An 18,107-nucleotide genomic window follows, 5' to 3' on the forward strand; every position below is an offset into this window, starting at 1 on the left:
TAGGAAAAAAAAATGTCTAAGTCTGCAGAACACACTGCATCTTACTACCTGCATGAATAGGTCTTGAGAGTATCTAATTTCATAATAAATCTGGTGGGGTTGTGCACCCTCCGTATTTCACAGCCTCACACACGGTGCTGGCAGGGAAGTCCTGAACTGCAGTTTCCCCCCTTACAGCGTTCGTTGTAGTCCAGAAAGGAGCAAATTTAAACAATCCCTGGTGGAGGAACTAACATCCCACAAACCGAGTAGCATGGCCGAAAAGATTAAAACATAAGTAAATAAAAATGAAAATAAATAAACAGGGACTTCCCTGATCGAACCTGCCAGGGTTCGATCCCTGGTCCGGGAAGGTCCCACATGTCGCGGAGCAACTAAGCCCGTGCGCCACAACTACTGAGCCCACATGCCTAGAGCCCGTGCTCCACAACAAGAGAAGCCACCGCAATGAGAAGCCCGCGCACCGCAACAAAGAGCAGCCCCCGCTCGCCGCAACTAGAGAAAGCCCACGCACAGCAACGAAGACCCGATGCAGCCAAAAATAAATAAATAAAATTAAAAAAAGAGACTATTTAAAATAAATAAATAAATAAACAATCAATTCTGGGGTTTTCTGCAGATTTATCAAGATTTCTGATCTTCAGAGGTTTTCAAAATAGAATTTTAGTGAGAAAATGCATGATTGGGTGCCCTTTAAATTTTAGGTAAATCTAACACATCAACAGTGAGGTTCATCCAAGAATTAAAATAAGGCCGTTTCCTCAACCTCCTTACTTGTCACATTTTACCTGGTCCCCATAAAAAGCAAAGAACACAGACGGGGACAGAATGCAGGTTTTCTCCTAAGATTTAAAATAAGTCCGTCCGTACCATCAGCTCCTTTATATCTCACCTTCTACACATTTTACCCAGTGCCAATGAAAAGATAAAACTACACAAGGGAACGAAATGCAAGGCAGTTAATTATAATATTTATGAGCTGCTTCCAATATGCTTCTTGGTTAGACACTGAAATTATTTAAAAATTTACATATTCCAATTATCTAACGCATGGTATGGCGTTAGTACGGCAACTTACAAATTCATTGTATTCGTTTTATTTTCTACTGGCTTTGTAGAGTAGGCATGTAGGAAACTACTAGGTGCAGACTATTTCATACCTTCGTGATGTTAGCATCAAGTTAACCAGAATATTTGTGGAATTTTTTTCCCCCTCTTCTAATAGACTAAGGTCAATTTTTGTGTTTCTGACTCAGAATTCCACCAATTTGACCTATTATTATCCTGGTATGTATATTACAATTGAGTGCTGAATCAGATTTGCTAAACAGAATAAACGGCTCTAATTATAAAAGGTGGAAGTCATTAAAATTATCACAATATATTTAATAACAAAATTTCCACCTTTTATTATTAATACTGAAAAATCTCCATAAATCACATTCTTTTTCTACTATGATTCTTGATTCATAGGGTCCTTTAAATAGTAGTACAACACGCACTGGACCTTGTGAGCCCTGATCAATGGACACAACTCTCCAAAGCACCGCAAAGGCCCCGCTGATGGCCAGATCTGCACCGCCTGTGGTCTGGAGCTGAGGGCTCAATGCCTAGACATTAGGAGCTGGTGGCAGGGTGGTGGCCACCTAGGAGCACTTGCCGGCAGGTGCGGGGCATGTGGGGGCACACGCAATTAATGCCCGCCGTCTGCTGACTGTGGTACTCTGTTAGGCCTAAAGCAACTGTACCCCTCAAGGACCAGGGGAAGCAAACACTACGGTCTGTCCTGCGTATGAAACAAAACTTTTCAAACTACCCGAAGGGGAAAGTCATTCTTTCAAGGTGGTTTTTAAAAACATGACATCTACCACTATACAGACAAATCCACTTAACTCACTCTTGTATGCCATGATCATAATATTTTGAAATCTACCATGACCATTTCCCAACTGTATTTTCTCAACAGCATAATCACCGCACTTCATACCATGAAGCTTCACGCCGCAGACATCTGGTGGCACCTCTGAGATGCACCTTTTGCTCTCTTTTAGCTCTGAGTTCTTGCTCCTGGTCATTTCCCCCTTCTCCGGCAATCAACTCTTCCTAGAAGAATTTCTGGAGCCTTCTTTAAAAGGCCAAATATTTAAACTAAGTTGCCTCAAACCAAAACATCCTTAAATTAACTGAACATTTAACCGTTATGTGTGTGTATTTTCTTCATGATCCGGGCTTTTAGTTACTCTTAAGATATACTCCTAATTTTAACACAACTTAGTATATATATTTTCTCAAAGTTTTTAAATTAAAGTAAAAGAACATAACCTGTGGCCTAATCTAGTCTCAAGTTTCACGGATACAACTCCTTATAAGCCAAAAGTTGTTCTGTTGTTGTTAAAAACCATACACATTAACAGAGTACAAAAGCAAAAATGTTATTTTAAGTTCCCCCAAACAAATAAGATCCTGTATTTAGAATTACCGGTCTGATTCACATTTTCTGCCTATCAGTTCAAAGGAAGCAACTACAGACACTGGATCAATACTGAACCATAACCACTAACCCAGAGAGGTAAGATTTATTGCAAAATGCCCCATGAGATGGTGGTTATTAATTAAATCCAGAATTTACTGCTTTCGCAGTGACCATGTGGGATTTTGGCACTCACCTGCTAGGCTCAGGTGAACGGGCGGGCTGGTCTTGTTCTCCCCGTTCCTCTCGTTGACGGCCTGCACGTAGTAAGCCCCTGCATCGCTGGCCGTCGCTGCCAGGATCACCAGCTGGTTCTCCAGCGTGATGGCTCTGCGTCCGGGAAGAGAAGAGACAGTGTCAAGGCCGGTCCATGGAGCTTCGTGCTTGTGCGACAGATTGGTTTACCAGGCCGGCCACAAGGGAATGTCCAGAGTAGTTACGGTTGTTGCCGTCGTTGTTGCAAAGGTTAAAAAAGACCTGGAAGGACAAAAACAAATCCCCAGGCCGGCCTGGGGGATGAGGTGGTGGCTGAGCCTGCTGAGGTCCAATGCTGCGCTGGCTTCTGCCAGGGGCTCCCAGGCACCATGTCCGTACCTACCCTGGTTGTGCAGAAGACGGCCTTCTGGAACACACACATCCAGAGTTGGTTGCAGCTCAAAGGTTCCTCTGGGAATTCGTAACAAGACAGGTTAGAACAAACTCTGGAAGAGCTGGCCTTTTTCTTTGCGGCAGGGCTCTGTGATCACACTGGGCCACCAAACCCTGGACCCGGGGTGACAAAATTTATTGTGATTTCTCCACTCCCAGGGAGCCTCATTAGAGACTTTGTACATCTATTTATAGACTAACGGGTAGAAGAAAAGTTGTTAGTGGGCATAGTGCTGACCCCTCCAACTCAATTTCCCCATAATTACTAACCCCAGGGCTGCATATTCTCCACCTCTGCTATCTCCCCACGCCCTCAGGTGCAGACCAACAGTCTAGGAGATCATCCCTGAACCCTTCTCATATATTCCAATTCTACTGTGAAAAGGAATCTCTGAGACACATTTGGCCCACCCTCCTTCTCTTAAGAAATGAGAAAACAGAGGATCAGAGAGGTTAAGTTGTTTTTCCAAGGTAAAACAGCAAGGTAACAATACCAGAGGGAGGACTAGGTCTTCTCACATGTAGACTGGTGCTCTGCCAACCATACCATACACAGACTCTCACCCTTACTTATTTAAAAGAAGAAGAAGAAGAAGAAAAACAACAAAGACACAAATTCCATAAATCCAAATAATCTTTCAGTAAATGGGTGCCCCAGTATCCTTTGCTCATGTTATAGTTCTATATTCTTTTTACTAGTTAAGGAGGTTGTGGGGTAGAACCTGCTAAAAAACAAAAACAAAAACAACAAAGGTAAGTGATCTTTTCCTTGGCTGGTGAAGTGCACTTTGAGGGTCAGAGACATTCTGAGCACCAAAATGTCATTTAGCCTACACTCTCATGCTCAAAACACTAGGACACTCCTGGGACCCTGGACTCGCACAACTGCGTCACTCTACAGATGAATAGTTTTGTTTGTTCATTTTTAATGCTAGATAGTCATAGCCCTTCTAGAGTCAGCTAAACTAAGATCTCTATTCTAGTAACAACAACAACAAAAAAACCATGCAGGATGTAAAACCGGAGCCTCAGATGTAAATTCAGGGCCTCAGACGTAAAACTGGGGTCACTGATGTAAATCCGTGACCTCGGACGTGAATCCAGGGCGCAGACGCCTGTCAAGCCCAGGTGGAGTCCCTGGAGCACTGGGCGGTGCGGGCGGCACAGATGGCCCGGCTCTGACCCTGAGGACACCAGTCCGCCACTCTGCCCCTCCGGCAGCTCTGGATCCCCACCGCCACGCACCAGCCAGGTGGTTCCAGGGATCTGGATGTCTGTGTCTTTGGGGGACCATTACTTTGCCTGCCACATGCTTGTGGGATCTTGGTTCCCAGGCCAGAGGTCGGGCCTGAGCTCCAGTAGTGGGAGCTCCAAGTCCAAACTGCTGGACTAAAAGAGAACCTCAGACCCCAGGGAATATCAATCAGAGTGAGGCTGCCCAGAGGTCCTCCTCTCAGCACCAAGATCCAGCTCTATCCAACTGCCTGCAAACTCCACTGCTGGACGTCTCAGGCCAAACAACCAGTAAGACAGGAATATAGCACCATCCATCACACAAAAAAAATGAAACAACAAAAAAAATATGTTACAGATGAAGGGGCAAGGTAAAAAGCTACAAGACCGGGCCTCCCTGGTGGCGCAGTGGTTGAGAGTCCGCCTGCCGATGCAGGGGATACGGGTTCGTGCCCCGGTCTGGGAGGATCCCATATGCCGCGGAGCGGCTGGGCCCGTGAGCCATGGCCGCTGGGCCTGCGCATCCGGAGCCTGTGCTCCGCAACGGGAGAGGCCACAACAGTGAGAGGCCCGCATACCGCAAAAAGAAAAAAAAAAAAAAAAAAAAAAAAAGCTACAAGACCAAATAAATGAAGATGAAATAGGCAACCTAACTGAAAAAGAATTCAGAGTGATGATAGTAAAGATGATCCAAAATCTTGGAAACAGAATGGAGAAAATAAAAGAAACATTTAGCAAGGATCTAGAAGAACTAAAGAGCAAACAAACAGTGATGAACAATACAATCACTGAAATTAAAAATACTCTAGAAGGAATCAGTAATAGAATAACTGAGGCAGAAGAACGGATAAGTGAGCTGGAAGATAAAAATGGAGGAAATAACTGCCAGGAAGCAGAATAAAGAAAAAAGAATGAAGAGAACTGAGGACACCCTCAGACCCTCTGGGACATTAAACACACCAACATTCGAATTATAGGAGTCCCAGAAGAAGAAGATAAAAAGAAAGGGTCTGAGAAAATATTTCAAGAGATTAGAGTTGAAAACTTCCCTAACACGGGAAAGGGAACAGTCAATCAAGTCCAGGAAGCACAGAGAGTACCATACAGGATAAACCCAAAGAGAAACATGCTGAGACACATATTAATCAAACTATCAAAAATTAAATACAAAGAAAAAATATTAAAAGCAGCAAGGGAAAGACAACAAATAACATAAGGTTAATAGCTGATTTTTCAGCAGAAACTCTGCAAGCCAGAAGGGAGTGGCAGGGCATATTTAAAGTGAGGAAAGGGAAAAACCTACAAGCAAGATTACTCTACCCAGCAAGGATGTCATTCACATTCGATCGACAAATTAAAACCTTTATAGATAAGCAAAAATTAAGAGAATTCAGCACCACCAAACCAGCTTTACAACAAATGCTAAAGGAAGGAAACACAAGAGAAGGAAAAGACCTACAATAACAAACCCAATACAAATAAGAAAATGGTAACAGGAACCGACATACTGATAATTACCTTAAATGTAAATGGATTAAATACTCCAACCAAAAGACATAGACTAGCTGAATGGATACAAAAACAAGACCTGTACATATGCTGTCTACAAGACACCCACTTCAGACCTAGGGACACATACAGACTGAAAGTGAGGGGAGGGAAAAAGATATTCCATGCAAATGGAAATCAAAAGAGCTGGAGAAGCAATTCTCATATCAGGCAAAATAGACTTTAAAATAAAGACTATTACAAGAGACAAAGAAGGACACTACATAATGATCAAGGGATCAATCCAAGAAGAAGATATAACAACTGTCCAAGAAAAAGATATAACAATTGTAAATATTTATGCACCCAACATAGGAGCACCTCAATACATAAGGCAAATGCTAACAGCCATAAAAGGGGAAATCAACAGTAACACAATGATAGTCAGGGAATTTAATAGCCCACATCCACCAATGGACAGATCATCCAAAATGAAAATAAATAAGGAAACACAAGCTTTAAATGACACATTAAACAAGATGGACTTAATTGATATTTTTAGGACATTCCATCCAAAAACAATAGAATACACTTTCTTCTCAAATGCTCATGGAACACTGTCCAGGATAGACCATATCCTGGGTCACAAATCAAGCCATGGTAAATTTAAGAAAATTGAAATCGTATCAAGTATCTTTTCCGACCACAATGCTATGAGACTAGATATCAATTACAGGAAAAAATCTGTAAAAAATACAAACACATGGAGGCTAAACAATACACTACTAAATAACCAAGAGATCACTGAAGAAATCAAAGAGGAAATCAAAAACTACCTAGAAACAAATGACAATGAAAACACAACGATCCAAAACCTATGGGATGCAGCAAAAGCAGTTCTAAGAGGGAAGTTTATAGCAATATAATCCTACCTCAAGAAACAAGAAAAATCTCAAATAAACAACCTAACCTTACACCTAAAGCAATTAGAGAAAGAACAACAAAAAAACCCCCAAAGTTAGCAAAAGGAAAGAAATCATAAAGATCAGATCAGAAAGAAATGAAAAAGAAATGAAGGAAATGATAGCAAAGATCAATAAAACTAAAAGCTTGTTCTTTGAGAAGGTAAAGAAAATTGATAAACCTTTAGCAAGACTCATCAAGAAAAAAAGGGAAGGTGGCGGAAGAGTAAGACGCGGAGATCACCTTCCTCCCCACGGATACACCAGAAATACAGCTACACGTGGAACAACTCCTACAGAACACCTACTGAACGCTGGCAGAAGACCCCAGACCTCCCAAAAGGCAAGAAACTCCCCACGTACCTGGGTAGGGCAAAGCGGAGAGATTCCCGCAGAGGATCGGTGCCAACTGGCACTCACCAGCCTGACAGGCTTGTCTGCTCGGCCGCCGGGGCGGACGGCACTGGGAGCTGAGGCTCGGGCTTCGGTCGGAGCGCAGGGAGAGGACTGGGGCTGGCGGCGTGAACACAGCCTGAAGGGGCTAATGTGCCACAGCTAGCCGGGAGGGAGTCCGGGAAAACTCTGGAGCTGCCGAAGAGGCAAGAGACTATTTCTTCCCTCTTGGTTTCCTGGTGCACGAGGAGAGGGGGATTAAGAGCGCTGCTTAAAGGAGCTCCACAGACGGGCGCCAAGTCGCGGCTGAAAGCGCGGACCCCAGTGACGGGCGTGGGACGCTGGGGCTGCTGCTGCCGCCGCCAAGAAGCCTCTGTGCGAGCGCACGTCACTGTCCACACCGACCTTCCGGGAGCCTGTGCAGCCCGCCACTGCCGGGGTCCCGGGATCCAGGGGCGGCTTCCCTGGGAGAACGCACGGCGCGCCTCGGGCTGGTGCAACGTCACGCCGGCCTCTGCCGCTGCAGGCTCGCCCCGCACTCCGTGCCCCTCCCTCCCGCCCGGCCTGAGTGAGCCAGAGTCCCCGAAGAGGCTGCTCCTTTAACCCTGTCCTCTCTGAGCGAAGAACAGACGCCCTCCGGCGACCTACACGCAGAGGCGGGGCCAAATCCAAAGCTGAGACCCAGGAGCTGTGAGAACAAAGAAGAGAAAGGGAAACCTCTCCCAGCAGCCTCAGAAGCAGCGGATTAAAGCTCCACAATCAACTTGATGTACCCTGCATCTGTGGAATACATGAATAGACAACAAATCATCCCAAATTGAGGAGCCAGGAGTCAGTGCTGTGCCTCTGAGGTGGGAGAGCCAACTTCAGGACACTGGTCCACAAGAGACCTCCCAGCTCCACATAATATCAAACGGCAAAAATCTTCCAGAGATCTCCATCTCAACACCAGCACCCAGCTTCACTCAACGACCAGCAAGCTACAGAGCTGGACACCCTATGCCAAACAACTAGCAAGACAGGAACACAACGCCACCCATTAGCAGAGAGGTGGCCTAAAATCATAAAAAGTCCACAGACACCCCAAAACACACCACCAGATGTGGACCTGCCCACCAGAAAGACAAGATCCAGCCTCATCCACCAGAACACAGGCACTAGTCCCCTCCACCAGGAAGCCTACACAACCCACTAAACCAACCTTAGCCACTGGGGACAGACACCAAAAACAACGGGAACTACGAACCTGCAGCCTGCAAAAAGGAGACCCCAAACACAGTAACATAAGCAAAATGAGAAGACAGAAAAACACACAGCAGGAGAAGGAGCAAGATAAAAACCCACCAGACCTAACAAATGAAGAGGTAATAGGCAGTCTACCTGAAAAAGAATTCAGAATAACGATGGTAAAGATGATCCAAGATTCTATTTCCCAGATCCAAAATCTTGGAAATAGAATAGACAAAATGCAAGAAACAGTTAACAAGGACCTAGAAGAACTAAAGATGAATCAAGCATCAATTAAAAACACAATAAATGAAATGAAAAATACTCGAGATGGGATCAATAGCAGAATAACTGAGGCAGACGAACGGATAAGTGAGGTGGAAGATAAAATAGTGGAAATAACTGCTGCAGAGCAAAATAAAGAAAAAAGAATGAAAAGAACAGAGGACAGTCTCAGAGACCTCTGGGACAACATTAAACGCACCAACATTCGAATTATAGGGGTTCCAGAAGAAGAAGAGAAAAAGAAAGGGACTGAGAAAATATTTGAAGAGATTATAGTTGAAAACTTCCCTAATATGGGAAAGGAAATAGTTAATCAAGTCCAGGAGGCACAGAGAGTCCCATACAGAATAAATCCAAGGAGAAATATGCCAAGACACATATTAATCAAACTGTCAAAAATTAAACACAAAGAAATCATATTAAAAGCAGCAAGGCAAAAACAACAAATAACACACAAGGGAATCCCCATCAGGATAACAGCTGATCTCTCAGCAGAAACTCTACAAGCCAGAAGGGAGTGGCAGGACATAATTAAAGTGATGAAGGAGAAAAACCTGCAACCAAGATTACTCTACCCAGCAAGGATCTCATTCAGATTTGATGGAGAAATTAAAACGTTTACAGACAAGCAAAAGCTGAGAGAGTTCAGCACCACCAAACCAGCTTTACAACAAATGCTAAAGGAACTTCTCTAGGCAAGAAACACAACAGAAGGAAAAGACCTACAATAACGAACCCAAAACAATTAAGAAAATGGGAATAGGAACATACATATCGATAATTACCTTAAATGTAAATGGACTAAATGCTCCCACCAAAAGACACAGATTGGCTGAATGGATACAAAAACAAGACCCATATATATGCTGTCTACAAGAGACCCACTTCAGACCTAGAGACACATACAGACTGAAAGTAAGGGGATGGAAAAAGATATTCCATGCAAATGGAAACCAAAAGAAAGCTGGAGTAGCAATTCTCATATCAGACAAAATAGACTTTAAAATAAAGACTACTAGAAGAGACAAAGAAGGACACTACATAATGATCAAGGGATCGATCCAAGAAGAAGATATAACAATTGTAAATATTTATGCACCCAACATAGGAGCACCTCAATACATAAGGCAAATACTAACAGCCATAAAAGGAGAAATCGACAGTAACACAATCATAGTAGGGGACTTTAACACCCCACTTTCACCAATGGACAGATCATCCAAAATGAAAATAAATAAGGAAACACAAGCTTTAAATGATACATTAAACAAGATGGACTTAGTTGATATTTATAGGACATTCCATCCAAAAACAACAGAATACACATTTTTCTCAAGTGCTCATGGAACATTCTCCAGGATAGATCATATCTTGGGTCACAAATCAAGCCCTGGTAAATTTAAGAAAATTGAAATTGTATCAAGTATCTTTTCCGACCACAATGCTATGAGACTAGACATCAATTACAGGAAAAGATCTGTAAAAAATACAAACACATGGAGGCTAAACAATACACTACTCAATAATGAAGTGATCACTGAAGAAATCAAAGAGGAAATTAAAAAATACCTAGAAATAAATGACAATGGAGACACGATGACCCAAAACATATGGGATGCAGCAAAAGCAGTTCTAAGAGGGAAGTTTATAGCAATACAATCCCACCTTAAGAAACAGGAAAGGGCTTCCCTGGTGGCGCAGTGGTTGAGAGTCCGCCTGCCGATGCAGGGGACACGGGTTCGTGCCCCGATCCCGGAAGATCCCACATGCCGCGGAGCGGCTGGGCCCGCGAGCCATGGCCGCGGAGCCTGTGTGTCCGGAGCCTGTGCTCCGCAACGGGAGAGGCCACAGCAGTGAGAGGCCCGCGTACAGAAAAAAAAAAAAAAAAAAAAGAAACAGGAAACATCTCGAATAAACAACCTGACCTTGCACCTAAAGCAATTAGAGAAAGAAGAATGAAAAGCCCCCAAAGTTAGCAGAAGGAAAGAAATCATAAAGATCAGATCAGAAATAAATGAAAAACAAATGAGGGAAACGATAGCAAAGATCAATAAAACTAAAAGCTGGTTCTTTGAGAAGATAAACAAAATTGATAAACCATTAGCCAGACTCATCAAGAAAAAAAGGGAGAAGACTCAAATCAATAGAATTAGAAACGAAAAAGGAGAAGTAACAACTGACACTGCAGAAATACAAAAGATCATGAGAGATTACTACAAGCAACTATATGCCAATAAAATGGACAACCTGGAAGAAATGGACAAATTCTTAGAAATACACAACCTGCCAAGACTGAATCAGGAAGAAATAGAAAACATGAACAGACCAATCACAAGCACTGAAATTGAAACTGTGATAAAAAATCTTCCAACAAACAAAAGCCCAGGACCAGATGGCTTCACAGGCGAATTCTATCAAGCATTTAGAGAAGAGCTAACACCTATCCTTCTGAAACTCTTCCAAAATATAGCAGAGGGAGGAACACTCCCAAACTCATTCTACGAGGCCACCATCACCTTGATACCAAAACCAGACAAGGATGTCACAAAGAAAGAAAACTACAGGCCAATATCACTGATGAACATAGATGCAAAAATCCTCAACAAAATACTAGCAAACAGAATCCAACTGCACATTAAAAGGATCATACACCATGATCAAGTGGGGTTTATTCCAGGAATGCAAGGATTCTTCAATATACGCAAATCAATCAACGTGATACACCATATTAACAAGTTGAAGGAGAAAAACCATATGATCATCTCAATAGATGCAGAGAAAGCTTTCGACAAAATTCAACACCCATTTATGATAAAAACCCTGCAGAAAGTAGGCATAGAGGGAACTTTCCTCAACATAATAAAGGCCATATATGACAAACCCACAGCCAGCATCGTCCTCAATGGTGAAAAACTGAAACCATTTCCACTAAGATCAGGAACAAGACAAGGTTGCCCACTCTCACCACTCTTATTCAACATAGTTTTGGAAGTTTTAGCCACAGCAATCAGAGAAGAAAAGGAAATAAAAGGAATCCAAATCGGAAAAGAAGAAGTAAAGCTGTCACTGTTTGCAGATGACATGATACTATACATAGAGAATCCTAAAGATGCTACCAGAAAACTACTAGAGCTAATCAATGAATTTGGTAAAGTAGCAGGATACAAAATTAATGCACAGAAATCTCTGGCATTCCTATATACTAATGATGAAAAATCTGAAAGTGAAATCAAGGAAACACTCCCATTTACCACTGCAACAAAAAGAATAAAATATCTAGGAATAAACCTACCTAAGGAGACAAAAGACCTGTATGCAGAAAATTATAAGACACTGATGAAAGAAATTAAAGATGATACAAATAGATGGAGAGATGTACCATGTTCTTGGATTGGAAGAATCAACATTGTGAAAATGACTCTACTACCCAAAGCAATCTACAGATTCAATGCAATCCCTATCAAACTACCACTGGCATTTTTCACAGAACTAGAACAAAAAATTTCACAATTTGTATGGAAACACAAAAGACCCCGAATAGCCAAAGCAATCTTGAGAACGAAAAATGGAGCTGGAGGAATCAGGCTCCCTGACTTCAGACTATACTACAAAGCTACAGTAATCAAGACAATATGGTACTGGCACAAAAACAGAAAGATAGATCAATGGAACAGGATAGAAAGCCCAGAGATAAACCCATGCACATATGGTCACCTTATCTTTGATAAAGGAGGCAGGAATGTACAGTGGAGAAAGGACAGTCTCTTCAATAAGTGGTGCTGGGAAAACGGGATAGGGACATGTAAAAGTATGAGATTAGATCACTCCCTAACACCATACACAAAAATAAGCTCAAAATGGATTAAAGACCTAAATGTAAGGCCAGACACTATCAAACTCTTAGAGGAACACATAGGCAGAACACTCTATGACATAAATCACAGCAAGATCCTTTTTGACCCACCTCCTAGAGAAATGGAAATAAAGACAAAAATAAACACATGGGACCTAATGAAACTTCAAAGCTTTTGCACAGCAAAGGAAACCATAAACAAGACCAAAAGACAACCCTCAGAATGGGAGAAAATATTTGCAAATGAAGCAACTGACAAAGGATTAATCTCCAAAATTTATAAGCAGCTCATGCAGCTCAATAACAAAAAAACAAACAACCCAATCCAAAAATGGGCAGAAGACCTAAATAGACATTTCTCCACAGAAGATATACAGACTGCCAACAAACACATGAAAGGATGCTCAACATCTTTACTCATTAGAGAAATGCAAATCAAAACTACAATGAGATATCATCTCACACCAGTCAGAATGGCCGTCATCAAAAAATCTAGAAACAATAAATGCTGGAGAGGGTGTGGAAAAAAGGGAACACTCTTGCACTGCTGGTGGGAATGTGAATTGGTACAGCCGCTATGGAGAACAGTATGGAGGTTCCTTAAAAAACTACAAATAGAACTACCATATGACCCAGCAATCCCACTACTGGGCATATACCCTGAGAAAACCATAATTCAAAAAGAGACATGTACCAAAATGTTCATAGCAGCCCTATTTACAATAGCCCGGAGATGGAAACAACCTAAGTGTCCATCATCGGATGAATGGGTAAAGAAGCTGTGGCACATATATACAATGGAATATTACTCAGCCATAAAAAGAAACGAAATTGAGCTATTTGTAATGAGGTGGATGGACCTAGAGCCTGTCATACAGAGTGAAGTAAGTCAGAAAGAGAAAGACAAATACTGTATGCTGACACATATATATGGAATTTAAGAAAAAAAATGTCATGAAGAACCTAGGGGTAAGACAGGAATAAAGACACAGACCTACTAGAGAATGGACTTGAGGATATGGGGAGGGGGGAGGGTAAGCTGTGACAAAGTGAGAGAGCGGCATGGACATATATACACTACCAAATGTAAGGTAGATAGCTAGCGGGAAGCAGCCGCATAGCACAGGGAGATCAGCTCGGTGCTTTGTGACCACCTGGAGGGGTGGGATAGGGAGGGTGGGAGGGAGACGCAAAAGGGAGGGGATATGGGAACATATGTATATGTATAACTGATTAAATTTGTTATAAAGCAAAAAAAGAAAAAATAAAAAAATAAAAAAAACCCTCAATTATTCCAGAAAAAAAAAAAAGGAAAAAAGGGAGAAGGCTCAAAGCAACAAAATTAGAAATGAAAAAGGAGAAGTAACAACTGACACTGAAGAAATACAAAGGAGAGAATACTACAAGCAACTATATACCAGTAGAATGGACAAATTCTTAGAAAAGCACAACCTTCTGAGACTGAACCAGGAAGAAATAGAAAATATAAACAGACCAATCACAAGCGCTGAAATTGAAACTGTAATTAAAAATCTTCCAACAAACCAAAGCCCAGGGCCAGATGGCTTCACAGGTGAATTCTACCAAACATTTAGAGAAGAGCTAACACCTATCCTTCTCAAACTCTTCCAAAATATAGCAGAGGGAGGAACACTCCCAAACTCATTCTACGAGGCCACCATCACCCTGATACCAAAACCAGACAAAGATGTCATAAAAAAAGAAATTAGAGGCCAATATCTCTGATGAACATAGATGCAAAAATCCTCAACAAAGTACTAGCAAACAGAATCCAACAGCACATTAAAAGGATCAAGTGGGATTTATCCCAGAAATGCAAGGATTCTTCAATATACGCAAATCAATCAATGTGATACACCATATTAACAAATCGAAGGATAAAAACCATATGATCATCTCAATAGATGGAGAAAAAGCTTTTGAAAAAATTCAGCACCCATTTATGATAAAAACTCTCCAGAAAGTAGGCATGGAGGGAACCTACCTCAACATAATAAAGGCCATATATGACAAACCCACAGCCAACATCATTCTCAATGGTGAAAAACTGAAAGCATTTCCTCTAAGATCAGGAACAAGACAAGCTTGTCCACTCTCTCCCCTATTATTCAACATAATTTTGGAAGTTTTAGCCACAGCAATTAGAGATGAAAAAGAAATAAAAGGAATCCAAATCAGAAAAGAAGAAGTAAAACTGTCACTGTTTGCAGATGACATGATACTATACACAGAGAATCCTAAAGATGATACCAGAAAACTACTAGAGCTAATCAATGAATTTGGTAGAGTAGCAGGATACAAAATTAATGCACAGAAATCTCTGGCATTCCTATAAGCTAATGATGATAAATTTGAAAGAGAAATTAAGGAAACACTCCCATTTACCACTGCAACAAAAAGAATAAAATACCTAGGGATGAACCTACCGAAGGAGACAAAAGACCTGTATGCAGAAAACTATAAGACACTGATGAAAGGAATTAAAGATGATACAGACAGATGGAGAGATATACCATGTTCTTGGACTGGAAGAATCAACACTGTGAAAATGACTATGCTACCCAAAGCAACCTACAGATTCAATGCAATCCCTATCAAATTACCAATGGCATTTTTCACAGAACTAGAACAAAAAAATCACAATTTGTATGGAAACACAAAAGACCCTGAATAGCCAAAGCAATCTTAAGAAAAACAGAGCTGGAGGAATCAGGCTCCCTGACTTCAGACTATACTACAAAGCTACAGTAATCAAGACAGTATGGTACTGGCACAAAAACAGAAATATAGATCAATGGAACAGGATAGAAAGGCCAGAGATAAACCCATGCACATATTGTCACCTTATTTTTGATAAAGGAGTCAAGAGTATACAATGGAGAAAAGACACCTTCTTCAATAAGTGGTGTTGGGAAAACTGGACAGCTACATGTAAAAGAATGAAATTAGATCACTTCCTACCATCATACACAAAAATACACTCAAAATGGATGAAGGACCGAAATGTAAGGCCAGAGACTATAAAACTCCTAGAGGAAATCATAGGCAGAACACTCTATGACATAAATCACAGCAAGATCCTCTTGACTCACCTCCTAGAGAAATGGAAATAAAAACAAAAATAAACAAATGGGACCTAATGAAACTTAAAAGCTTTTGCACAACAAAGGAAACCATAAAAAAAGACGAAAGGACAACCCTCAGAATGGGAGAAAATATTTGCAAACGAAGCAAGTGACAAAGGATTAATCTCCAAAATATACAAGCAGCCCATACAACTCAATATCAAAAAAACAGACAACCCAATACAAAAATGGGTGGAAGACCTAAACTGACATTTCTCCAAAGAAGATATACAGATGGCCAACAAGCACATGAAAAGATGCTCAATATCACAAATCATTACAGAAATGCAAATCAAAACTACAATGAGGTATCACCGCACACCAGTCAGAATGACCATCATCAAAAAATCTACAGATGATAAATGCTGGAGAGGATATGGAGAAAAGGGAACCCTCTTGCCCTGTTGGTGGGAATGTAAATTGATACAGCCACTATGGAGAACAGTATGGAGGTTCCTTAAAACACAAATAGAACTACCATATGACCCAGCAATCCCACTACTGGGTATATACCCTGAGAAAACCATAATTCAAAAAGAGTCATGTACCACAATGTTCACTGCAGCTCTATTTACAATAGCCAGGACATGGAAGCAACCTAAGTGTCCATCGACAGATGAAATGGATAAAGAAGATGTGGCACATATATACAATGGAATATTACTCAGCCCCTAAAAAGAAACGAAATTGAGTTATTTGTAGTGAGGTGGATGGACCCAGAGTCTGTCATACTGAGTGAAGTAAGTCACAAAGAGAAAAACAAATACTGTATACTAACACATATATATGGAATCTAAAAAAAAGAAAAAAATGGTTCCGATGAACCTAAGGGCAGGACAGGAATAAAGACACAGACATAGAGAATGAACTTGAGGACATGCAGAGGGGGAAGGGTTAACTGGGACGAAGTGAGAGAGTGGCATTGACATATATACACTACCAAATGTAAAATAGATAGCTAGTGGGAAGCAGCTGTATAGCACAGGGAGATTAGCTCAGTGCTTGTGACCACCTGGAGGTGTGGGATAAGGAGGGTGGGAGGGAGATGGAAGAGGGAGGGGATATGGGGACATGTGTATGCCTATAGCTGATTAACTTTGTTATACAGCAGAAAATAACACAACATTGTAAAGCATTTATACTCCAATAAAGATGTTAAAAAACATGCAAAATAAATATTCTCATGAGAAATTTTAGCATAATAAAACTTTTTCTTCCTGTGTAAGATTATCTTAAGAAGTTACTGCTTATTCAGGGTTCCCTCATGATATATTACATTTTGAGGTCTCTACGACTACTTACCTCATTTCTCATTTAAGGAAATTTCCCTATTAAGAAGTTTTCAATTTTTAGTCCCATAAAAATATTTCAAAAAAGCTTTACTATAATTATTTATGATTCCTTTATAGAACCATAGAAATTGTTCCATTTTATTTTAGTATATGTTACATTGGCACATAAAATTAAATATGAATGTTTATTACACATGAAGTTACACATTTAATAGTACAATTTAAAAACTGAATATATCATAACTTTTTTCTTTAACATCTGATTTTTGCCATACTAATTTCAAATATGCCTATTATTCCTCAGAATTATTCTCCAAAAAGTCCATTAATTCTCTGTATTATTTATGACGTTGTTTCAAGGGTATTGAAAATTAAAAAGTACATAAAGAATAGAAAATTAAAGTTTACATCTGTTATAATTTATAGATTTAAGCTCATTTTTTCTTTTAAATTTCAGTCGTAAATTCAAAAGTCATGAAGAAAAACCTATCTATTGCCAAAAAGAACACCACAAAAATGCCCAAACTTTAGGGGACATTAGATTAATGAGGATCAATTCCACAGAGGACTTTATTCTTCTTTCCTATCCATCTCTTTCTGAGCAGGGCATTTCTACAAAAGAAACAGATTTTCTTAATGAAAACTAAAATATCTAAAAACATCCATCAAATTCAAAATTCTGGGGCTTCCCTGGTGGCGCAGTGGTTGAGAGTCCGCCTGCCGATGCAGGGGACGTGGGTTCGTGCCCCTGTCCGGGAGGATACCACATGCCGCGGAGCGGCTGGGCCCGTGAGCCATGGCCGCTGGGCCTGCGCGTCCAGAGCCTGTGCTCCGCAACGGGAGAGGCCACAACAGTGAGAGGCCCGCGTAATGCAAAAAAAAAAAAACAAAAAAACAAAATTCTGGTGATGGTTTTAATGCTTAAGAAGAACAATTTTTAAAGACAATGAAGTAGGTACCAAGCACCCGTGCTCTTAGTCTTCTTTCCCAAGAGACCCTGACTTTGCTGTGGTGCTCATGCCTTCCCCAGGCAGCCACGTGATGTGAGGAGGTCAGCACCCCAGGAAGTTTGCTACCCCAGCATGTTCAAGACAGTGAGGAACTGCCATG

At 41.1% G+C, this 18,107-nt stretch overlaps 1 protein-coding gene across 1 annotated transcript in view; it reads right to left on the minus strand.

Moving 5' to 3' along the window:
- SDK1 (sidekick cell adhesion molecule 1) overlaps window positions 1–18,107 on the minus strand; it is a gene marked incomplete at its 5' end in the record, with an annotated part of 846,211 nt that overhangs the window by 353,875 nt on the left and 474,229 nt on the right. The window contains one exon of the mRNA XM_082645911.1: window positions 2,667–2,800. Within this exon, the coding sequence (XP_082502037.1) occupies window positions 2,667–2,800 (134 nt within the window). The remainder of the gene's footprint in view (window positions 1–2,666; window positions 2,801–18,107) is intronic.

Source organism: Mesoplodon mirus, assembly GCF_964341445.2.
Source record: "Mesoplodon mirus genome assembly, chromosome: 15".
In the NCBI taxonomy this organism is placed as follows: Eukaryota; Metazoa; Chordata; class Mammalia; order Artiodactyla; family Ziphiidae; genus Mesoplodon; species Mesoplodon mirus.